A 26,263-nucleotide genomic window follows, 5' to 3' on the forward strand; every position below is an offset into this window, starting at 1 on the left:
TTGCCATAAGCATTCTTGTCTGATTTGTTTTTCGTGTCAGCTTGCGTCGTTGGTTTGAAAACAGTTTAGGTAGACACCAATTCCAAAGTTCTAGGTGAATATACATTTTACAGGTATAACCGCCAAAGGAATGATACAGTAAGTGTTGTTGTTTTCCCAGAGTCATTATTTCGCGATTTGACCGAAAACGAGAGCATTGAATTTTAGAGGTTTCAAAATCGCATGGTATTTTCAGTATTTGTCCAGTATACGTAGTAGTTTCTTCACTAAGATCCCATAGTGTAGAATATCTGTTCGTGAGTCGTGGTCTCCGCCAATTGGGAACGGGTCCAAAATCAAGCTAGCGCGTGTCACAAGCTGTGTATGAAAGAAGACAGAAACGCGATATTATGCGAGAAATCTTTTAGGGTTATATACTATGAGTTAGCAAATTAATCTGTGTAATGGCTTCAGGAATATACATTGTGTTTGATGTAGCTTTTTTACAATGTTATAGTGATTCCATGAGTGTGTTAAGACGTTAAGGATATTTTGACTGCCTGCTTCTAAAGCTGAACAAACAATGCAAGTGACCACATCAGTCCATAGTCCGTTAGGTACTGGACAGGCCAACATTGAATGTTTGTTTCATTAGATAATGTCCTATTAACATTCAGGGTCATGTGAGTACAGCCTCCCATGAATCATGAATGCGGAGTATAACGTGTTTGAAGCGCAAGGAGCGTGTTTTGGGAGACTGCGGTATGTTCGTGTTATATAGTGGAACTGTTGCCCTTTATATAGTGCTATATCACTGAAGCATGCCGCAGAAGACACCAAGCAATACACCCACCCGGTCACATTATACTAGGTAACGCACAACTTTGCTAGACAAGAGTCAAAAATGAGTAGAATATATGGCTCAAGAGAGTTATTCAAACTGAGTAGATAAAATAAAATGTCGAACTGACAAGGCGGTCTTCCCCTTAATCAAGATACATATAAAACAGACACGACCATATATATCATTGATAATATAAGACGAAAAAGACTGAGGTAACACATAATATGATAAAGTTTTAGCAGCAGCCGAAGGCTGGATCAATCGTGGTTTAACCAAAATAAGGCTACAATGAAAACTGTTTAAATTGCCGAGATGTTTGAAACAAAAATCCAAACCTAATGAAGTATATCTACCCTTGTGTTGTCATTACTGATATGAACAGTTCTGTCGGATATGTTGCCATGGATAACATTCCTTCTGTGGAGAAATACGACTGCCTCCATTATCCTACTGGCGACCTGATGGGCTTGTCTCGGCGATAACTTCTTGTTGTGCGAGAAGTTTTCAAGGCTTAAAGAGTCAAGACGAGTTTTAAAGAGAGTACTAAAGTATATCTCTTTCAGACGATTGCTTTGATTGAAACCTGAAAATAACATAAAATACGATTAAGTTTTTCTCAGGAAATAGTATTGCGCCCTACTTTCATTTAAAACAATGTCATTCTTAATATTATGCTAATCAGACATTGCGAATCAGGGATGCGGCAAATATAATCAAACAATTCCTAATTTGACGATCTAACTATCGATCCTCAACTTCAACCATTAAAAGAAATTCTATCAAGATGTTACTTTATAAATACTACCTGCATTAGATGGTGACAGTGCCTAGTATGATAATCCGAGGGGTGACACTAGGCACTGTCACCCTATAATGCAGGTAGTATTTATTTTATTATACCAAAACCAAAAGTCTAGAAACAAAAGTAGTTTTCAAGTATTTACAATCTATTGAGACATTTTAACTGATTTTAGCAAAAGTCGAACAGTCACCGTCGGCAGTAGAATAGCATATCAGTTTCTACTCTATAGCGCTAACTAGCATTGCATTATAAAAAAAGAATACTCACAATAAGCATTTAGTGAAAATTCTTGTTGTCTTGTCTCCTGCGTTTGTTTAAATCTTAACGTTTTTGAAAATCTCAATGAATTTTGGTTTCGTCCCGTCGTCTGTTTACAACATTAACAATGTCACGAAGACGCTTGAAATCGCATGTCTTCCGTTCACCTAATCACCGACGGGTTCATAAAAACCAACATATAGCGCTTTGACGGTAAGCGAAAAGACGTGAACGGAAAGTTCCGTCCTTAATATGATTTTTTTATTGATAAACAGACTAATTTGGCAAAACTATTACTTAATAGCACCAGATAAAGTTTGAAGCGTCGCTTCAAAAACAAAGATGGCGTCGAAAAAGGAAAGGAGTGCGTATCTTTTTGGGCGGTTAATATTTTGCACTGTCAAAAATACACGATCACCCGTTGCTAGGGGGTTGCTACGAACGTGTCTATTGTTTCCTATTGTTCTAATGTTACCTCCTGTGTGATAGTGTAAAATACCAAATATCAGAATGCAGAATTCTCACTTGAGGTATAATAAAAAAAGATGTTAAATGGTGATGAAAATACTGTATCAGGTCAGTAATCGTTCTTCTACATGATACATATTTGTGGTGATATTTAACTGACAAAAGCCAAAAGGAAGATTGTTTTCCCGTCAAGAAACATTTTACTTGTGATAATCATGCTTTGATTGGAACCAACTTTCCGTCGATACAGATTTAATAAATACTTTTCAGACTAGGATTTGGAATTGTAAGATGTGCTTAGTTGAATTCTGCATAAAACTAATTACTTGCATGTAACGTTATTAAAGTAACGTTGGAAACTACTATTGCACACCTACAGATCGTAAGCTAGTAACTGGGTGTTACTGACTATAGATATATTATCTGATATCATCAATATATAACTCAAACTCATTTCGCATCCTTCAAAAATATAAGTATTGTGTAACATATCTTTATATACATTGGCGTGTTACCGACATTGACTATATATGTAACATTGTGCTTAAAGTACACCATTAAATATGTAGGTAGCACAATGTATCTCATAATAAGGCAACCGCCCCATTATTGGCAATGAATGGAAATCACATACCATCAGACGATGAGTTTGTACCCCTCGAAAGCTTCATTAGAGGATTTCCAGCTTTGAAAGCTGCCTGCAAAACAAATAGTTGTTGGCAAATAATTATTAATAAGTATATCAACGCAGTTACCAAATTATATGTGCTTGCAACAAGTCTGATTAAGCTGTCTCATGATATGTCAACAACCAGTATCTAAAAAGCGCTAAAAATTGGGCTAAGCAATGGCGTATGCTATATTAATAATGAAATCCAAACATTTAGGACATATTCAAGACATATTTAGGGAGACGTAACTGTATAAGTGTTATGATTTCATTGATTTTATATTATTGCATTGTCTTCCTTATATGGTTATAATGTTGGATAACGCTACAGCATACATCTACATGCAATAAACATGGGACGTATCAAAACCTTTCTAATCGAAGTTCATTTAAGTTTTCGTTCGTCTCTGTTACTAAATCGATGTGCCTTTTGAAAGTTGCACTATCGGAAGTTACACATGCATCACTCACACGTATTCCCAATCTACGTCTGATATTGATGAAGGTATAGATGACGGGGTTAACTGCCGAGTTGATTGGGAGTACGAACACCATCACCCATGCGTAAACGTCTGCAGATACAGAACCACCCAGCTGTGACCATACACCTGGATTAGGAAAGTAGAGAAACTGCTATATATCACGATGTGGCATTTCGACTACATTATTAACTAGAATATAATTATTCAGTATTCAATCATGCTGGCATTAAAATTAACCTTTTTACAGCAATACCAAAATAAAGAATGTTTTATAATTTCAATTTAGACTGCAACATCTTTGGTATACTGTTATTCGTAGTGGCGGGGTAAATTTTTGTATCAACAAAAACCGTGAAATGTGATAGGCTGTTTTCACATGCCGTAAAGATGATTCTTGGTAAAGGCAAAGTATCCAAATTCGATTTTTTTTTCATTTACCAATATCATTCTTACCGATGACAGCTATTGGGAACCAGCACAAGAAGTCGGTAGCTACTACCAGGAATAGCGATCGTGCAAGAGCCACTTCCTTTTTCCGGTTCTGAGTCGTGTTGATACTGCTGCTGTCTTTGCAGTTTCTATGTATGCAAGTTTGCAAGACTAGAATCGTCAGGAACATCAGACCGTTTAGTCCTATGAAGACCGCGACGGAGTACTCTTGTCCCGGCATGTGGCCTGCTGTTAGTGGAAGGGCGAGACAGACACCTGACCGCGAGTAGAATTCTCCTCTAAAGTAGCCGCGGAACATCGTTTGTGGTATGATAGCTAGCATCAGAGATATAATCCACAGTAGCGCAACAACATATAACGCAGCATTCCAGGTTATCTTCCGCAAGGATAATGGAAACACAATAGCGATAAATCGGTCTACAGTTATCATTAATATGGAAAATGCTGACATTTGACTTGACATAACTGACAAACATCCGGCGACGATACAAAGTGAGCTTTGTCTCCACTTCCGGTCATTCACAACGTACCTCCCACTTAGCTGAGTATCGACGGACGCAACAATCAACAGGTACACACCCATTATAAAATCAGAGACAGTGAGATTCAAAACAAAGATGGAATGACTTTTCTTAAAATTGTTTCTATCAATGATTACACGATATACAATGACGACGATGTTTCCCAGTAATGCAGACAGACCAATTATCCACAGACAATATCTCAGGAAATCGGACCCTATCAGGTTAGAACAGGATGATATAGCATCTTTGGGAGCGAAACAGTTCTCCTCAAGCACCGACATAGGTTTGATACAACACAACTTGTACGAGTCCGCGTATAGATATTGAAGATTTCTCAGACCATCAAACATAAACTCTTTCGCTTCGATATCAGTGTTTTGTATGTCTAAAACTTCTAAATTTGTAAGGTCAGTGAAACTCCCCACACCAAGATTATGAATGCCACTTGAACTCAAATTCAGAAAGGTTAATGCACGGAGACCACGGAACACACCGGACGCGATCATTTCCGAATGGATTTGTGATAAGTGTAAGCTTGATAGAGAGTAAAGTCTAGATAACGCATGGGTATCTATGTATACCAAAGGGTTGCCATCAAGTGTTAGTGTTTGTAATGAACTAAGCTTACTGAAAACACCGCCAGGTAATCTACCGATAAAGTTTGCTGACAGGTCTAGGTGTTCAAGAGATTGAAGTCCAGCAAACACATCAGAGCTTAGTTCGCTAATCTTCGAATGAGAAATTTTTAATATTTCAAGAGATTTTAAACCAGTGAAGACCTTATTGGAAATAGACCTAAGCGGGTTGTAGCTGATCATAAGAGTCCGTAAATCCGCTAGGTTCCTAAAAACATTTTCTGATAGTATTTGGATCTTGTTTGAAGAAACATCGAGAAACCTAAGAGCTGTAACGTTATTGAATATCGACTGGTCGCTCACTAGGAGTTTGTCAATTGAGCATGATTGAAGAATAAGAGTCGTAAGCAGCGGGAAAGATAAAGGTAAATGGTCAGTCAAGTTCTGCATATTGGCTTTCATGTTAATCCACCGAGCCAATTTTGGGATCGTTTTTAGGTAAATATCTCCACTCTCACCATCACAGTGAAAGGTCAGCGTCTGACACGTGCATCCGTCCGGACACACGTCATCACAATGGCTCTCATCGTCACCAAGGGGACATTGTCGTTCTCCGTCACACAGGTAGGGAAAAGGCACACAAGGACTGCCTGTTCGACATCTGTAGTGATTTGTACAGTTGGTAGACTCTAAGTAATGGAAGTCGACTGGTATAAACTACAGTATAACCATAAATAGATCATATGATAATACGAAAACCAGAAAACTGTACAATTATACATTAACCTTCATTATGAAAAAAGAGGAATAATGTCAAATAATGTAAACCAACTTAGTTTGGCACTTCTGTTCATTACGACCTATCCACGGTAGTTTGATTTCGCAATTACTATTCGAGGTCATTCATCATTCCAGAAACAAGCGATATTTAATCGAATACTACAAGAAGTTACAGTAATAAACATAATAAGGAATTACAATGAGCTTTATAATTTCTGTTTACCCAAAAGAGAAGAGTTCATAGACAAGTTTCAATCTTGAAAGATATACAATCGGTTATTGTACAATTTAATGTTTAATATGTTTACTAACCACAATCGAGTTCGTCCTCTCTATGTGGACAGTGGCTAACTCCGTCACAGATATACCTCATGTGCAGACAGAAGGACCCTGGGCACTTCACATAATGTTCCGGACATGTCATGTCTTCTAAAACCATCATATCAGAAAAAATGTTTTATAACAAAAAATGGAACTTTCACTTGAATTTTAAATTATGAATCATTGATGGTGTAGAGGAGCTTACATTGTTGACTTTGTAATATGAAAAGCGCAGAAGTACTATGAGCCACTTTCAGCCCCATAATGTTATAAAAATACAGCTTTCCACTGGGGTTAAGGTTGAGAATTCATATTTTTGAAATCAAAAGACTTTCCACTTCTAGGGCATATCATCAAACTATTTAAAGATTTTAATAAATTTCATATTACGTAGATACGCGTGCAAGATTATATTTATCAAATAATTAGGATTTATGAAAATGCAGACAAAACTTTCATTTTTGTGTGTGACGAAATCAGACATTAAATATTTATATAGGTGACTACCACAGAAACATACACAACTGTATTGAAGAAAATATTATTTATGGAAATTGAAATTGTATAGTAAAATTTCGATCCCACCTCACACCAAACGGTGACGATATTTCCGGACCGCCTGCTTCCGTTTACTTAATGACAATATCCCATCTTAATATTTCAGTTCGGACTGCAGTTTTCCGGACTAACGCCGTTCGGATTATCGCGGTTTAAGATAAAGTTATTGACAGAAGTTGAAACAAGATAACAAATCGACAAATAACATGCTTATTACAATATTACCACAATGCTCAAGATGGGTAAGGTCTCGGCAAGCAATTGGCTCCCCCGTAGGGTCAAAGTTCATCAAGCACCTCAATGAAGAATCATAACTGTGATGATTCTTGCAGTGAAGGGAACGGGATACATGATGTGTGGTGAGGGTGTGTCTATCTGAAAGTTAAACACAGTCACGCAAGATACGTGTATGGAAGTAGAAGCTTGAATTATACTTGTATTGAAGTAGTGAAATATATTTATTTATTTTATTTCTTAAAATTTTCAAAAATGTGGAACTACGTGTAGACCTGTATGAAATGTCTTATTTGTTGCTAACATCGTGACTGGTATTGTATATTTTTACAGAGATGTCATATGCATTCATGCTAATACTTACAACAATGGCCAATGCATTAGCAGGACACGGTAATAGCGAATGAAACAAATAAATCTTTCAGTGCATCACATCTGTTGTATGTATCTAAATATCAAAATATACTTAGCAATATGTTTACCTTCAGAACAGATTAAAGATGAGACCCCGAACACTGTAACAAACGATGTCCGCACGGCCATGATTGGTAGCTGTTGTTTGTTAGTTATCGCTATCCACCCGAATGCTTCACTCCCGTCAAAATACGGGCCAGTTACTGCATCATCTTGTGTGAAATACACAGAGCATTTGCTAAAATACAAGGAAAACAAACATTTTAACGCAGCCATTATCCAAGTTTAAAGTAACAGATAGCACACAACGCATAAATCATACAGCGAATTTTAATCCTATGTCAAAGTTTAAAAAAATACCAACACAACTGAAAAAAAAATAGTATATTGAACAACCAGTATATTTCGAATATCGATACTGCACCATCAACGAATGGTTATTTTGTATCCTTTAAAAACAGGAGCAATTGAATATTTGTCTTCAGGAACAAACAAAAATACTTACTTTACACTATTGCCATCAAAGTACGTCTTATTTGACTCAAATATTAAATTACTTAAATCAAAATAATTATTTGATTCCTGTAAAAAATATCCATGACACTATGCCCAATATGTAATGAACTACTGATTGCGCAAACACCAAAAGCGATGCCTAAATGATAAATATAGTGGTTCATCATATTCTGACAACAAATACTTTTTTATTTAATATTGGTCTGGGTACCTCCCCTATTTGTATATTGCGTGATTCTGAAAGAGAAGCTATTACAAACGTTTTTATGTAATCGGTATTTTTTTGACTTCAGTATTGAAATGACAAACTTCAACGGTGGATATTACGACAGTGAGAGTAAGAGTAATCTCTGGTATATCTGAGGGTGATATGATATACTCACTCTGGGCCTATGCAATATGCTGTACAGCCGTCATATTTATCGACTGTCATGCTGTGTATATCACCACCTCCATTCGTCCACTCCACGACTACCCCGGGTATATAGACAAAATAACTACAGAGGCGGATGTACTGTACACAGGTAGAACTGGACGATAACATGGCCTTCTGTTGGTATGGAGATAGGTAGTTTATCGCCTGGAACTGCCATTCTGTCTATTTAGTTTCGAACCAGAGAGCAGCAGATGAGACAGACGGAGTGTGGTATTTTATCGCTATATCTTGTTGTTGGGAAAATGGCCATGTTGTGTCGACCTTCCAGTCAGCAATACTGCATAGCACTTCCAGTCTTCCTGAAATACAGAGAAATTAACCAAATGAGGCAATTTGGATTTATAAAGTAATTGTGCATAAAATATTTGATGTAAGTAAATATGTCTAGTTCAGCAACAATTGTTGACGATTTTTGACAAAAATAATATTCACATCAAACCCGTCTCATATATGAATATTGTTAACTATTTTATTTTCGCAATACTCCGTCTTATCGCTGCTTGGTGCCTTCGGCGATATGTTTCAAGGAGATTGCACTATAAAAAGGACAAAGGCTTCTCTATTAAAAGGAGACAAGACATATACCGCAATCTCACAATCTACACTACATAAATACAATATAACATCATAAACATGGAAGACCGGCCTTGAATTACCCTAACTGATCGTAGGACGTTAACACAAGCTATTCTAAACATATTTGCGAATAAAAAATATGCGATCAAGGATTCTTACTGACAATATTACATTCATATATACATGAACGTTTCATACATTTTTGTGCAACATAATTACCATAATATGGCATATCATAGTCAACAGAAACCACAGACGAGTTGATGCCGTTCTCTGTTACGGCCCAAGATAAACACGAGTAGTATGTTATCCCTGCCGAGCAGGACGATTCGTCTGAACCAAATTTGTCCGAGCAATCTCTCACACCGTCACATTTTCTGGCCAGTGGAAGGGCGCGATCAGGTTCGTAACACCTGAACGTATAGTCGGTCGGCAGGGCGTTGTTATCTGTTAAAACAAATGTAAAAAGTGGTTAGTGTGTATGTTAATTAATTTTCTGTTTCATATTATTGGTATTTAAATTTACTTCAATCAGATAAAGCAATCACTATCTAGATTGCATACAAGTCCTAAACTTCTTACACCGTAGTTATTCATTATAGATAGAAATATTTTAATAAATATTTGAATTTATCAAAATAACCAAATGATATTTTATCTGAAGATGTTTGCCTATTACAGTTACAGGTAATTGTTTCATATATAATTGTTTTTTAACAAACGGAATGTCTTTCATAGTTATACCAATACAGAGCTCTTTAGCTTCGTCACTTCCGTCTACACATTCCACGTCACCATCACATACGTCATACACTGGTATACACTCTTTATTGGCACATTGCCAATACCCGTCCTGACAAGGTGGTAGATCTGTAAAAGCTTTGATGTGTGAACGTCTTCTTCTTAAATACTTATAATATTGTGAAATTAAAATGTATAAAACTATATAGCGTGCTACTTTTTGTATTTGACGATTTTCCATAGTTTTATATATATTCATCAACAGAAATTGATTAAGGTTAAGCCAGAGATGCTGATAATAATGTTGTTATCACATGAACACGTAACGATAAATAATTCTCAGAAAATGGATACAAATTTGCCATCTAAAACTATAATTTTACGAATTTCGTCTGTTACTGTGAAATCATATTTATTTTCGTTGGGCTCAATTTTCGTGGTTTCTAAAATTTTACAATTTCGTTTGCACTTAAATTCGTGGAGAAGACCTTACACATTACCGTTAAAATATACAGTCGACACTGTCATCTGTATTGTTTGATCTCTCAAGCGGAACTAAGCTCTACCACACAACACAGTTACAATCACAATCTAGAGTCGGTACTCAGCCAGTGTTTTTACAGATGTGTCCAACAAACAATAATCGTGTCACATTGATAGAGTCATGATATACCCAATCAATTATTTGTTGGTACATGTAGATGAAGTCTACGAAATTCTGAAAACTATCTTTGTTGGAACAATATTTCCAACTTTGAACTTGTCATGCTTGTCCCCGAAATAGACCTTATGTAGTTAGGTAATAATCATCCTACAATGTATGAACGCATAAACTTACATGACATTGGTAAAGGTATATATATTTTCGTGGGGATGTAAATTAATTGATTTTGGTCAAATAACGAAATTCACGGAAATTAAACCCCCACGAAAATTAATGATTTCACAGTATATAGCAATGACAAACAATGAAGGAATCCTTCAAATTTCAAATACTTCGGAATATCAATCTAAGATATAATACATCGTTGTGGATGAAAATCAAAGTAATGTTACATACGACGTCGTTATCTTTTAAATTATGAGGCGTCCAACCAATTAAAACGCTCGTTACAAAGACAGTTGAAATTCAAATAGAGATTGAACAGTGTTTTTATTGCGTTAAAGGAGGTATGAACGAAATGGGATACAGACATATTCAATGTAGCGCTATATGTAAAATATGTCTGTATCCGCCATATTTGATTTTCAACCGAGGAACGAGGAAAGTTACCGGGAAAGAGCCTATTGATGGTATGACCGTTGAGCTACTGAATGTTTGTCATGTATGTATCGGTCTAAGAATGTGATAAAGACTCAATTCTTCATAGTCTTGACTTTTATTTTATGGTACGGATGACAGACAAGTGATTGCGTGAGTGTAGGGGGTAAGGTAAAGCTGATGATACTGTTTCGTATAGGCAATCTGTAATGTTTTTTTCTTCTTCTGGAAACCTGTATAGCATCTGTTAACCTATTGTTCGCTTAGATGCTCCCAGAATTGTTCATCGACAATCAGATGTTCTGTATATTTAGGTGAGATGAGTGACCGTACACACATGTACTACTGAAGTAACTATGTAAATTCCCCGAACATTCCTGAGGAAAAGGGGCCGCGGTGGCCGAGTGGTTAAGATGTCCCGACATATTACCACAAGCCCTCCACCTCTGGGATGCGGGTTCGAATCCCATGTGGGGCAGTTGCCAGGTACTGACCGCTGGTCGGTGGTTTTTCTCCGGGTACTCCGGCTTTCCTCCACCAACAAACCTGGCACGTCCTTACATGACCCTGGCTGTTAATAGGACGTAAAAATAAATAAACCAAACTGAGGAAAGCCCTCTGGTTTTAGCCCCGACCAGCGAATCATTTTGTTGTTGGACATGCATATTTAATTGGATCAAAATAAAAATTCTTTATTGTTATATTGAAATCCGTCAACTTATGACGCAAAATCTTATCGAAGCGTGAACTACAAGTAGTCCGAACCTGTACTGCTTTTATATTCATACGTCGTTGCAATTACGTTAATTTGAACGCAACTTATTGACTATATAGGGGCATATGTAAATATATAATTATGATATACATATACACTTACTGCATAACAGTTCGTCTGAACCATCTGTACAGTCCTTGATAAAGTCACAAGTTTTTGATGCAGGAATACAATCTCCGAAATTACATTGAAATGTTGCTCCATCACACCCATGATCTATCAATAGATAACAATATAACCAGTCTTAATATACAATGCTTTTGATAATATAAACCCGCGAATAAGTCTAATGGGAAAACTTCTGTGGACATAGCCAACGGTATCACTAATGCTTTTTCACTGTAGTCCTTAATGATAACCATGAAATTGCAATGCAAGCGAGGCAATATTTTAGTTGACAACAAATGAATCATGGATGGCATCAATGCAACGACAGAAAATTGTTTCAAGGAATTTGAATTGAGTTTTATGGCATTGTTGAAATGAACTAGAACCTTTGTCTACGGTGTGAAAAAATACGGCTCTACCGATTGAACCAAGAAAGCAAGATCCGTCATCTAACTGACCAAATTCATAATATAATAATATAAATGTTATACTCCATGCAAGGCACGCTGACCTGTCCCATTTACATAAACAATATTGTTAATATAAATATATACGTATAACATCAACAAATGATTGAGGGATACATTTATGTAAGTTGTGCTATTTTGAGTCAATATATTTTGTAGTGCTTTAGAAGTTGTATTATTCAACAACAGGTAACTCATTCACTACTATAACTTTATAATGGGCGATTCCAACTTTAGTTTTGTGATGTTCAAAATGATTCTTCGATGTAATATATTCAGTTAGGATATACACCAGATACAAGTAATTAAGAGGCTCGAATACAGTTTACGTACATGTAGCCTTATAAAATCAACAAATTTAAGAAAACAACGAAATCTACTGATGCTAATAAAGATTCTGACAAAGCTATGATCTTACCACAATTAAGTTCATCCGATACGTCAACACAGTCAGCTGTCTTATCACAGACATATACGGCCGATATGTACTCTTCGGACGTACACTGAAACAAAGCTTTAGTTCCCAGGTAGGTTGACGTTCCGGCCGGTATACTCAGACCTGTGTAGAAATAGTAGTATGCTAAGTAATTTGGAAACTGATTTTAAAGGTGTTACTTGGCATGGAAACTGATTTTAAAGATTTTGCTTGGCAAAAAACAGAATGCCTCCGCTAGACTTTCCCCATCCGAACATACTGTTTCAAGGAATGTATCACAATTCAAGAATATTAATAGATATCGATACTGTTAGGATCAAATAATTGGGTCCACTGTCCTCAAAACTGCTTTGGGGGCAACCGTTATCTCTTTCTCCGTCGGAATGAAAGGGCATCTGTTGAAATAGTCAGGTTGCAATGGGCAATACATTTTTGGTAAGAAGTCTGAATGCAGGTGTTTTCAGACAAAAGCGAGAAAGACGTCAAATGCGCAATGTCGTTTTAGCCGGAAGCTTAAGGTTGGATGTTCCGTTATTCTTCCTTAAGTCATACACATATTGGTTGTATGTTAAATGAAGATAATGATCGTAGGCTAATTGACTGTTCTCTGAGTATTCTAGCCTTCGACCACGCACTTTCTTCAGTGAGTCTTGGTGTCAATAGCCTCTATAACTCAGACAAATAGACACATAATACAAAATTAGAGTAAGGTCGACTGTTAGTTTTCAGTTGAATTGTTCAGCTGGTTTCTTCCTTTAGTGTATCAGATTAAATATCAGATCCTTATTCTCCCTCCACTTCATAATGAATCTGACACCATTGCATTAGGGATCACGTTCTTGTGACAGAATGATTTTCGTGCATGAAGTCATCTCGCCTAATTGCATTATATTATATCAGCTGGCACGAAATTTCTTTTTCATGCCTTGTGGCCGAGTGGTTAAGATGTCCCGACATATTACCACAAGCCCTTCATCACTGGGTTGCGAGTTCGAATCCCATGTGGGACAGTTTCCATGTACTACCTGCTTGTCGTTGGCTTTCCTCACGGGTTCTCCGATTTTACTCCACCAACACAAATAGCATGTGCGTTAAACTTATAAACCAAACTAATGCTAGGTTTACACTATGTTCCCGGCGACCACGGTAGCCCCGTTTACCCGAAACGTGGTGCGCCGTGGAATTTTGGCTACTTTTGTCTCTGCATTCAAGTTGAACTAGGTCTTGTGAAGTTTTGCCACGGTATTTTACGGATTACGTGGTGGACCGTGGATATAGGGGGAAGTGCTATTCCCGGAGGTTAAAGGTACACTACGGCTATAGCACGGTCTATCAAGGATACCATTACGTTCTCTCTAGGCCTGTTACGATATGATGAGATCTGCTACGTTTTACACGTTTTGATCAAGCTCCGATACTTTTTTCACGGTCCGCCAAGGCTTACTAGGGATGAAAGTCTGATGCCGGGCTTTTTTGGAGCAAATGAAACAATATTTATTGCCGAAAATGTCATTTCAAACACGTTTTGATTACAAAATTATAATTATTATAGCCAATGGTTCTCACTTAATCTGCCTTTTGCAATAATAGTCTTGGTATGATTTTATGGTTTAAATGTGTTTGATAATGACTATTTCTATTTATTAATACAAATAACTCCATGAAGTAGCAAATATGTACCAGGTCAGGCAATGATACTCCATCATATATATCTTGCAACGTAAGACCGTAGTAAGACGCAACACGTCGTATCACGTCGGGCTTTCAACCGCTACAAGCCGTGATGTGCCTTTACAGAACGCATCGAAACGGCTATCTTTCACCTTGGCTTGCCGTCAAAACCTTGACAAACCTGGAAAAACGGCACAAAACGTGCAGCCAATCTGCATCAACCGTGATAAAACGTGGAAAAAACTCAACAGAACGTCACAAAACTTGAAATCACCGTGAGATTTCGGGGAACGTGCTTGCTGCCCGTTCCACCACGGACCGTCAGGAAGTTTTGTTACGGCCTCGTACGCACTGTTACGTTTTGTTACGTCAATCCCGTTTTATTACGTCCTGTGGCGTTCACCATCTTTACCGTGACTGCCGTGGCAAATTTTTTGACAGTTTAAAAATCTGGCAAGGCATCCACGGTATTCACGACCGCTTACGTTTGTCTATCACGTCCTTCTGCGCTGTCTCACGTTGTCTCGCGGTCACCACGTTCAGTCCACGGTGGTCTGAAACGGGGCTGCCGTGGCCGCGTTAAACTTATAAACCAAACTAAAGGAGTTTTCAGTAAATGTAGCAAGGTGGTAAAAATGCATTTCCAAACAAACAAACACACTTGATCTGAAGTTCAGGTGGTATGTAAAAACCACCGGATAACCATCCATAATGGGATGCTGTCAGATGCTCTATGGAATGCAGTGACGGTACAGATCTGTGTTTTAGCTAGATTGTTTTACAGTAAAGTCAGACTAGATATATCAGACCATATTACCTGCATGGTGGGACTTAAGTCGCCATTCACAAGCCACTTGACTATCATCTAAAGCTGGAACCCACGTTATATCTCCCATAGCCATTTTGTATCCCATGGCTAAAAATGTTGGGTAGGTCTCGAGGCAAACGATACACTCAGGGTCGTTTAAACTGGGAATTAAAAATTTAAATGTTTTGGCGGGAATCAAACCTTTTGTTTTCAATAGCTTAATGAAGATAAAATAGCATTTCAAAATGGTTCTCAGTTACGGGACATACATGAACCTTAAACATTTTGCATTAGATTTCTTCACAGATAAACCACGTTGTTTATTTGTTCAGATATGTTGTCTTTATCACAAGGAAGAGGAATATTTACATTTCTCTGTACGTTAGTGATGTGCCGTCCGTCCACAGGAAACTTTTCCAAGTAAGCGTACTGGTGGTCAGAATTAAGCCTGAATAAAACAAAACGTGCAAGCTTGGGTGTTATAATAAAACATATTATAGCAGTAAACTAAATGTGGTAGTTTAACCACATGTGGATTTGTGGCGAAATGTATATCTTGATAATACACAATTTACTAACGGTCTTTGCTAATATTATTCAAAATTATATATATACATGTATTAATAATAAAGCGCGTGCAAAACTTCCCACCCGGTCAACAGTCCAACTATTGATAGATCAATAGTTTCTAAGGATTTGTAAATATACAGCGATTTTAAATCAACTTCGTATGAAAGCAGTCTAACATATTATATCTGCATTTACATGTATATAGAGAGTCCGTTAACAATACACAATTGTTTCATGCTTTATTAGTCAGCAGTCAAAACTCTTTTGACGAGGTGTTGGGACAACCCACAAGAACTGGGCCAGAAGCGTTAATTTTGAAATTGGCTAGATTTGTATCATATAACGTCGTGCGAAATTGTACTTCCTGGAATTATTTTTTCCGTATTTATAGCGATTCTAATTTCCATATCTTTCTGTAACGATGTTTATATGGTATCAACAATTTAGCGCGTCCAAAACTTCTTCTCTGGTCAACAATCAAATTATTGACCGATCAATAGTTTCTGAGAATTTGTATATTTGTAAGGATTTTCATGCAATTTCATGTGAAGACAGTCGAAGATATTTTATTTATATTTGTATAGGAATTATAGCAAGTTTATTGTTTAATAATGATCGAATTGTTCGCGCTTACCGATATTAACAGGTGCTTAACGAATTTACCTATATCAAATGTACTTGCTGGTTATACATTATCGATATTAACATGTGCCTAGGGTGCCTACCTAAACTGATATATGATAAGCGAGCTTACAGATATTAGCGACTGTTTAGAGAGCTTACCAAGATTAACAGGTACTTCTATGTGAAGAACATGAAAGGCGAATCCGTATACCATGCTTGATTTGTGAGCAGTGTGAATAGATGCCAAAGTTCCATTTTGAGCTGCACATGACTTGGCACTTAATACCTCAATACAGCCTTCCCTTCAAAAACAAAGTAAAGATAAATAATCATGGTATGCAATTATTATTATTGTTTATAGTTTTTAGAAAGGTCGGTATTGAATTCAGATTTTTTTTGAAATCTTATAACTATAATGCGTATCTTATTAAAACAAAAATGCAACACCCTGCTATGAAATAAAATGAATTAATATACTGCTTTTCCACATGTATGGAAAGAAACTCTACTCTCACTTACCCAGCCACGTAGACGCCATTGTGTCTGCATGATTCTGAATCAGAAACGTCAATTACTACATGTTTTGAATCGACATATATCATACAATTAAAATTATTATTATCAAACTGATCAATTGAAGTAACATATATTGGAGTACATATGTACGCATAATATGAAATGGAAATAAATTAAAGATGCTCCATTGTTGACAAATGGTATTTTGTCTCTATCAAAAACAGGAGGAGGCGAATAAGTAATTTTCTTGAGTAACACAAGTTACTTAATTTACACCATTATTTGTACCACCATTGAAAAGTTTGCGTTTCGTATTTTACTCCAAGATAAAAATATTAAAAATACATAATTGTGTACCGGAAAAAATTAATAGCACTATGTCCTATATGGAATAAAGTACTAATTGCGCATGCACTAAAAGAAAAATAAACTATTTTATATTATTTTTGTGTTAGTTAACACATATATACACAAAACTTATTGTTCAAACATTGGGTATCGTTTATTCTCTGTGAGCGGCGGAGCATCTTTAATAAAAATTAACTTTAAATTTTAATGATTTAATAAACGATGGAAACAATTAAAGGAGCTTATTTTTGTAATTTATGTTGCACTTTTGAATGATATATATTTGTCTGTTTTAATGATCTTACATAAATTAATAAAATTTCTGCAATGAATGAATACAAATTCTATAAGTCAATGTAAATGTATTATTTTAAATTTTGTGACGAATTCTATGATGACACAAGGAAAAAATTACTGAAGATCTTTGCAGCCGACGGCTTATTTTAATAAAAAAAACATTTTATATAAACCATAAGGCTTGCATTGAAATCCAAAAAATAATGTAATTATAATCCTGTACTAGTCCTATAATGATAGTAAAGTGTTAATTTTGAAATATTTTCAATTTCTTGATATTTTATGAACAAAGAGATGTTTAAATGTCAATTGGAATAGACATCATGCATATGCTATTTTACCCTTCTTCTGATACCCATAGTACAAAGAAACAATACAAACATGAAACATATATACATGTACATGGTGATGTTTATAAGATAGCAGAAGGTAACTCCTTAATAAATAAAATGGTTAATAATATTTATTGTAACTGTAAATTAACATTTGTTTTTTTCATTTTTAATGTAACAGCCGAATTTTGACATGATTCTAAATACACTTGATAGTATGTATATGTTGTGATATTGGTTCTGTTCGCCACTATAAAGTCCATATGTGTATAACACATTAGCCATCCATTGATGGGAATCAAGAACCAATCTCACAAAATAGACAAGTTTGATTTGTGGAGTTACAATTGTTTTCATAAACACAAGTGTTTATCTACAATTAATTTAATAGGAGTTATCTCACTTAAATAATTAATGATATTAAGATAAACTAGAAATATGTCTGTTAGACATTAAGTACACCCTAACAATTCCTAAAACGTTAATTTCTAGAACGATATGCATCTACATTTATAAGGCTTCTGCGGTGAGATATTTTGCACGTACAAAACTGTAACACCTAATTAATGAATAACCCGCAGATATACATAAATACTCACAAGCTTATATGAAATTATCCACGGCAAAATGTATACGCACGTTGTACTATAGCTCATTATCCTTGGGAGATGGTTTATGACTTTGTGTTCTTTGTTACGTAAAAGTTTATTTGTTATCTATGTGCACGTGGTAACTTACCTGTGTCATGCTTGAATGACTTTCTGGGTGTTCGGCACCCCCACTGATATTGTATATATTTTTTTTATTCTGTTTCTCTTACGCAAGGCTGGGTGATTTTATAAATATATATTAGAACCGTAGCAAATGCGGTCTATGGTCACTGGGGTTAGTAAGCGATTGTACAACGTATATGTATACCTAGGAAAAATATAATCTGCTGAGTAACACTGTAAATGTCTTTGGCCGTTACTAAAAGTTATCCGTTTCGTCACTTTCTTTTATTGACTACATAAACCTCTAAACCTCTATACGCTCGCCCTAAAAAGAAGTTCATGTATATATAAACAGTGATACAATTTAAGATAAAGGCAAATTATGTGTCATATTAGTTAAACATTACGAAAAGTAATAATAATATCCGAGTCATACAGTACAATCATATTGTGATTTGCAATATTAAATGATATTCTCAACTTAAGGGATATATACATCGCTTCCCATGAGAAAGGTTTAGAAATGTACATCCTTTACACATCTAACATTTTCCTCAGGGTTTCAAAATGAACTTAACAGCTTCACTTACCGTACGAGACATCCAAGAAGAATGTTTGATTGTCATGTTGATGGCTGATTATTCCGGTGCATTCGAATAACGTACACGTATACCAACCCCTATGGATCAAAGACACTCTGGGTATATGGTGTGTAACGGACACCACGTCTTCACTTTCCTCTTGTACAGAGGGTAAAGGCAGCCATATTTCGGTGCGAATGCGCCGGAAGTACCATCGGTGTTGTTGGTTACCGTTGCTATAGCTACAGGTAATATTGAATTCTTCGTCTAGGTGGTAGATTGTACGTTCTGGCTTCAACACTGACGGGCCTGAAAATGAGTGCAAATACCATTCAGTAAATCACTTTATATTCGCGATACACAAATTTAGGACTGATTTTGGGAAAACGCTCGGGCGCGAAAATTATTTACGCGAAGATAAAATGCTTTACAGTACGTCGACATAAAACAGAAAATGAGTGACATGTAAGCCAAATGGCTTGTTGCTGTAGATATGATAGAAGTAAAGTTTACTTACGAAAGGAAATGTCTTCACATGGACCAACTTCGGTTACTGCAACTGTGCATCAAGTAAAAAATCAAAAACACGTAAAAAGGGCATGTAAAAGGCAAATAATAGCGGTGATCTGTTGGTTTTTTTCCCAAACAAACAAGAGACCCAGAGCGCCTGTATCGCTCACCTGTTTGTAATGTCAGGTAAAGTGCAATTTCATGGTTCCTTTTTTCAGGAAATTAAACATTTATCTCTAATTTTCCTATTTGAACCAATTATTCTGCTCCATGGGGTCAAAGCCAAAATTTATACAATCTCTGTTTTTCTCCCCCCAAGAATGTTTCTGGCCAAATTAAGTTACAATTCATGCAGAACACTATGATTAGCAACAAGTTAAAGAATTTATCTCTATTCTCCTATGATGCCCCACCCCTCCTGCCCCCGGGGGGATCAGAGCCAAAAATCATAGACTCTCGGTTCCTATTCCCAAGAGGATGTTTGGCCAAATTTGGTTATAATCTATGCAGAGCTCTATGTCAAGTAGCGATTTAAAGGATTTATCTATATTTTCATATTGGTATTGGGAGGGTCAGAGCCAGAATTAATACAAACTCTGTTCCCCTTCCCCCAGGAATGTATCTGGCCAAATCTGGTTACAATCTACGTATACTATATTATTAGTAGATAGTGTAGTGGATATACAGGAAATTCTGACAGACGGACGACGGTCGCCGCACAATGATATAAGCTCACTGGCCTATGTCTACTATGACAAAGTAACAGTTATTTCAAACAAAAAATAAAACAATACTTTCCTTAAATAGCGACCAGCAACGAATTAGAGGTCAGTTAGTTTACTTGTATTTTGGTTTGTAAAATTCATCGGGCCACATACGAATATAATAGTGAGTACTAGCAAGGCTAGATAACAATGCTCTTCCAATTATATGGTCAACAAGGTGTGCTAGCGTGCACCATTAAAAACGCATCTCAGAACTATTAAAACCAATACGTATATTTACAAATAAGCGAATGAATGACGTGAATTTAGACATAACATTGGTTCATCCGTTTAAATACAGAGAACAACGAACAGTGGACAGTCTAGAAGTATCATTTCCTGTTAGTTAATTAATTAATATTCTATAAACAACCAGGGCTAAGTAATTACGGCCCCCATGTATACTGTGTGTTGCGTGTATGAAGTGTCTGATGCGTGTGTTGGGAGACTGTTGTATATTGTTGTGCTATCTTGTATAGTGGAATTGTTGCCCATATTAATACTGCTAAATCACTGAAGCATGCTGCCGAAGACACTTAGGAACACACCCAAACGGGTTTCATTAGACTGACAACAGGCAAACCAGTTGTCCCACTCCCTGTATGCTGAGCACTAAGCAGAAGCAGAAGTTATCACTTGTATAGACTACGGTGTGTTTCGGCCAGGAGACAGAACTCAGAGCCTACAGGGGCAAGCGTTCAACAAAGATCATGAACATTTTCAAAATAAATGACGTAAAATCTAAATAACTTACCTGGAAGGATAACAATTTTGTTCATGAGACTGTTTTCTTTTAATTGGGAACATTCTTCTTGTGGTGTCTGGGAGGTGTCAGATGCCCAGCACCATATAGCGATGGGTTGTGTGAAGTAAGGAACAAATAACACTGCTGTTGATTCTCCTCTGGCGTTACAGCCGTCTGGTTCTATTACGGTGGTCGAAAAGGTTATCATAGACACCTCCGCCTCGACGTCCTGTAACAAGCAATACTGCATGTGACCAAGGATCCTTGTATTGACTAGGTGTCCAGAACACAACAAATGTTTCGGATATATAGGTATGGTCATTGGTATTTGTATAATTTATCAAACAATGTCCTAAGAACAGTCAGGGTCATCTTAGGACGGTCTCTCGTGTATGCAGTGAGTTGATTGTTTAATTTGCCTCATGCGTATTTTGGGAGGCGGTGGTATAGTCGTACAGTGTCTTGTGATAGAGCAATTCTTGCCCAATTTTACGTGGCTGAGGGGGTATAGATTGACCAACATTTGATCATGGAAGTCATACTATTAGTCCAGTACATGCTCCGTTCTTTGTTCAACAATAACGTATACTTTTTATAATATTTTATGATACAATGCAATGATATCTTACAATAATGTTGTTATGACATACAAAATACTTACTTCACACGGATTCCCATCAGTTGCGACATGCCATTTATGTGAGAGTCTGTCGCTGCCGATGGAGCCTGAACATGTGAGTGTTACTCTTGTTCCTACTGGGAACTCGTGCTGCTTATAACCGTTGATGTGTCCCTGAGGGGATACTTCTATGTCGTCAGTAAAGTAAGGTTCAACTGTAACGAAAACCAGAATTATCGGCAGAGTGGCCGACTAATAACCTCGCTGCACAAATTAAGCAATGACTCCATTAATAGGGGACATTTCATAACCCTATGTAGTTTAGCACTTAATTCCCCTTTATGTCCGGGTTCTGTGTACCAAAGTGTATTTAAATCTGGCAGGTAGTTTAGGAGGAGTTCTCCGGAAAACGCTGTGCCTACAGAGGGACAGACGCGATTCCAGTATACACCCCTCATTGCGGAGGTATAACAATACCAAATGTGTCTGATATATCGTTTTACATTTCACAGACATAACTTGTAGGCATAACATTATCCTTAATGACCTGGCCTTTGTGTAAAAGTAATAAATGTGTCTGGTATTCTCTTGTTGAGGAATTGAACTGAATCTATCATTGGTGGGCTTGTAGTTCAAACGGTGGGGCATCCGTAAGTCCCTGGTTCGAGGAATAAATATAAAATTGCATCTAAATATATGTGAATTAAACCGTGATTTAACTGGTTCGTAACAGGTGTGCAGCCGCTGCTATAACGCTAAAATGGAACGTGTTTTACCAGGCATACCATCCAGCCTTAGTGATTTGTTTAGGGAAGCGAACAAATTAGGTGCAAGATGGTAGAGTCATTATTTTAAATACTCTTGATATCGAGTTGTTTTGTATGTTGAAAAAAGGACATAACGCATTCATATTCAATGAATTACATAAATGTAATCAAAACGTATTGTAACGAATGTTCATTTGAGATCAGCTGACTGACGATCAGCTGTCTGTGTTTATGCTACTGAACTGTACCCCTGGTGTGTTTACATGGAATAAACGTGTATAACGGTTAAATTATAAATGAATAACAGTACATGTCAAATGGCAATGTTTTTATCTGTCTGACCATGCTATCAGATGGTAAATGTATGTAATATCAGATTGCATGTGAAATATTTTGTTAGCAAGTAGCGTATCACTGGCTACGATAGCCGCCATATTGGATCATGACTAAGCAGGCGGTCTGAATTTGAATTAGCTATTTTGTCTATGTAAGCTTCATGATCAATCTTATGATTTAATTCAGTGATCGTTAAGACAATAACAATACTATTCATCAAAATGTGTTTAATACGTACTTGTGGCGTACAAAGGTCGATTTCAAGACATATTCGGTCTGAGCAGTTGTACTGCTTTCACGGTGAAACTGTTGACGCTGACGTTCCGGTCGGTTTTTGTGTACATTTTTAAATACGGCTCGGAAACGGAATCAGAGACTTGTAACTATATTTTGTGTATTTACACATCATTTTTCAATCGATAAACAGATTGTTTACGCTATGTATAACATTTTCTTTGTGATTTCATTTTTGGCACTATATTGTGACGTCGGCAATATACAACTGTTATTGTTGTAAACAGTCTGGAGGGCCTCCACTTTGCCTCCACATTGCCTCTACTTTTTTCATATAAGGAAATGTGGACGCCCGGAGGGTATTTAAAACGGAGCGATAACCGTGATTTTTAACGTCTCCTCCCGGCATCGGATACGTATTCTTGCGCCATTTTGGTTCATTAGTAGCTAGACCTACAAAAGTTATCTCCCTTATATCAATTATAGGAAGTTGGCATAACTTATAATTCAAATCGAGTTACAAATATATCACAAGGTATTTATAGCTGAATCTTGTAATAAAGGAATTGATGACTTGATAAATTTCCATAAATAATTTGTACTTAGGATAATACAAGAGTCTAGTGTACTCTTGTATTTCTATTACAAGATATAGTAAATCTTGTAATAGTGAAATTGATTATTAATTGATCAATTTCTATAAATTATTCTTAAACTTTATAATATTTGAATAGGATAACACAAGAGTCTATTGTACTCTTGTATTTCTATTACAAGATACATTGTATAGTAAATCTTGTAATAGTGAAATTGATTATAAATTGATCAATTTCTATAAATTATTCTAAAATTCTATAATATTTGAATTGGATAACACAAGAGTCTATTCTACTCTTATATTTCTATTACAAGATATAGTAAATATTGTAATAGTGAAATTTATTATTACTTGATCAATTTCTATAAATTATTCTAAAATTCTATAATATTTGAATAGGATAATACAGATATAGATAGTTGTGTTTATTACAAACACAGTGGTTTAAAAGCCTTGAGTATTTCTATTACAAGATATTTGGATTGTGAATCTTATAATAGGGAAATTGATGCATTGGTCATTTTTCATAAATAATTGTAGATAATTACATGTGTTAATACAAGAGACTAGAGTTCTCTTGTATATCTGTTACAATATATTTGGGTTGAAATCTTGAAATAGAGAAATTGATGCATAGTGATCAATTTCTATAAACTGCTTACTATATATACAGAGTTGATATTATCTTTATTCTGTTGTCGCGATTGTTGCTATTGCATCTTAGTTATCATTTTGTTGTTTCTTTATTAAAAAGACAAGTCATATATTGTAAAAGGGAGTATAACCATCAATTTAGATAATTTTACATTTGTACTCGCTACCATTTATAACTTCTATATTCTGGCACAACCTCTAATTGTACAATAATTAGAGTGACAGAGAGTGTGATTACACATTGTGACTCTGCATCTGCAGAACCAGAAACTATATGTATGAACTTGTATTGAGTTATTCTTTCCAATAATTGGCTAATCAGATGATCTGTGATCACAACCCAGTATAATAGACTTGAGTGAGGAACCCTCAAGTAGAGACGAGGACGAAATTCGTTTCAGTATGTAAATAGCATGTAGGCCTGTATTAAATCATATTTATATTTGTTTAAGATAGAACACATTTTATATTCGAAGCGAATATAAATATAAACGCGTTTCATTATATACTGCTGTACCTATTCAGTGCAGCTGCTACATATTTGCTAATGGAATGTACGATAAGAGAAGTCACGAATGCAAAGGATTAATAATCACACAAGACTTACCTGGAGGGTAAAGTTCCATCCTCCTGCTGACAGATACAGCCGTTATCTGACTGTCCTCAGCTGTGACGGACATGATACATCTGTACTCCTGTGCATCGTGACACAGAGTTTCGGTAGGGTCAATGACCAATTCCAGGAAGCAGGGGTCCGAACTTATATCCGCCGATACGGTGACACCTCTTCTAGTCTGAAGTGTATCATCGTACCATTGAATCTCTGTGGTCGTATTTCCAATTGTCTTCACTGCAGATACCAGCTTTGTCATCATGTTCATAGAGGCGGAGCCAGTGCGGTACTGTCATAGAGAAATTTGAGATGTTCTTTGTTGTTATATAATTGTATATTTTACCTATAGATGTGTTGATCAGTTTAAAATCTACCCTAAGGCATTGTGGTCTTATTTTTGTGGAGTAACCACCAATTACATATAGTATTCACATGTCAAAGTGTTTATAATCTTCCTTGAGGCAATGGTGTCATTGATAAGCTTAAGTAGATATATTTTATATCAAACTGTCGATATATTGTCAAGTCGTTTAATTGTGATAATATCTTTATGCTATTAATCTTGATTACATCCGGGTATACCTATTGGACAATGGTCATTTTATTATAATAACCCATGCCTGATTTATGAACATCAGTTGGATTTCCAACCTTCAAAGCGGTCACTACGGATACATATTGGATTACCAGATAGTGAACTGTGTGTGAACATTATTCAAATAGCGGACTTTTAATATGTTGGATCGCCATCTACGGACAAATAATTCAGTATCTACGTTGGATTACCAATACGAGTGAACTTTCATTTTATTTCTATGTAATGTGCCACATATGTTTGATATATGAAAAAGAAATACAATACAAGAGAAAAGCAAATTCCACTTGAATTCTTCGTTTTGTGTCCTGCAATATATATCATTACCAACGGTCCGAACCGAACCTGACAATAACATACATTTTCTTTATTAAAATTGGTGAGAGAATTCGGAGTAACTTGCCACAGGTAAGCCAAGTTACGCACAAGATCCTCAGGAACCTCAGTGAGACCTAAACCTTGGAGCACCAAGACTAGTACTGTTGCCACAAATCTGCTCCGCATTTCAACAATGGATACCACATACCGAAATGAAATGTCGTACCAAAGAGCATTCCTCTCAACGACACGAACAACGTTTCTACCAAATCTACCTTTCAACCGAAGATGGACACGTTCATCCGACGACGCCTGCCAAACAACGGCTACAAGACACCAGGAACCCCCGATGTCATCTATCAGGCCAAAATCGTC

The 26,263-nt window shown here is 36.3% G+C and overlaps 1 protein-coding gene across 1 annotated transcript; it reads right to left on the reverse strand.

Moving 5' to 3' along the window:
- Positions 1 to 66: 66 nt before the first annotated feature.
- On the reverse strand, positions 67 to 26,074 carry LOC138310123 (G-protein coupled receptor GRL101-like). Its single transcript, XM_069251256.1, is given in 22 exon segments — positions 67 to 357; positions 1,177 to 1,406; positions 2,986 to 3,140; positions 3,392 to 3,629; positions 3,957 to 5,741; positions 6,145 to 6,261; positions 6,937 to 7,082; positions 7,412 to 7,597; positions 8,259 to 8,610; positions 9,107 to 9,334; positions 9,632 to 9,757; positions 11,767 to 11,880; positions 12,658 to 12,798; positions 15,164 to 15,355; positions 16,508 to 16,650; positions 16,868 to 16,901; positions 19,232 to 19,444; positions 19,653 to 19,694; positions 21,164 to 21,383; positions 21,816 to 21,988; positions 24,970 to 25,264; positions 25,931 to 26,074. Coding segments are annotated over 22 exon segments (5,400 nt in total). The 3' UTR covers positions 67 to 231.
- Positions 26,075 to 26,263: the final 189 nt, after the last annotated feature.

This window comes from Argopecten irradians, chromosome 16 (genome assembly GCF_041381155.1).
Source record: "Argopecten irradians isolate NY chromosome 16, Ai_NY, whole genome shotgun sequence".
Classification (NCBI taxonomy): Eukaryota; Metazoa; Mollusca; class Bivalvia; order Pectinida; family Pectinidae; genus Argopecten; species Argopecten irradians.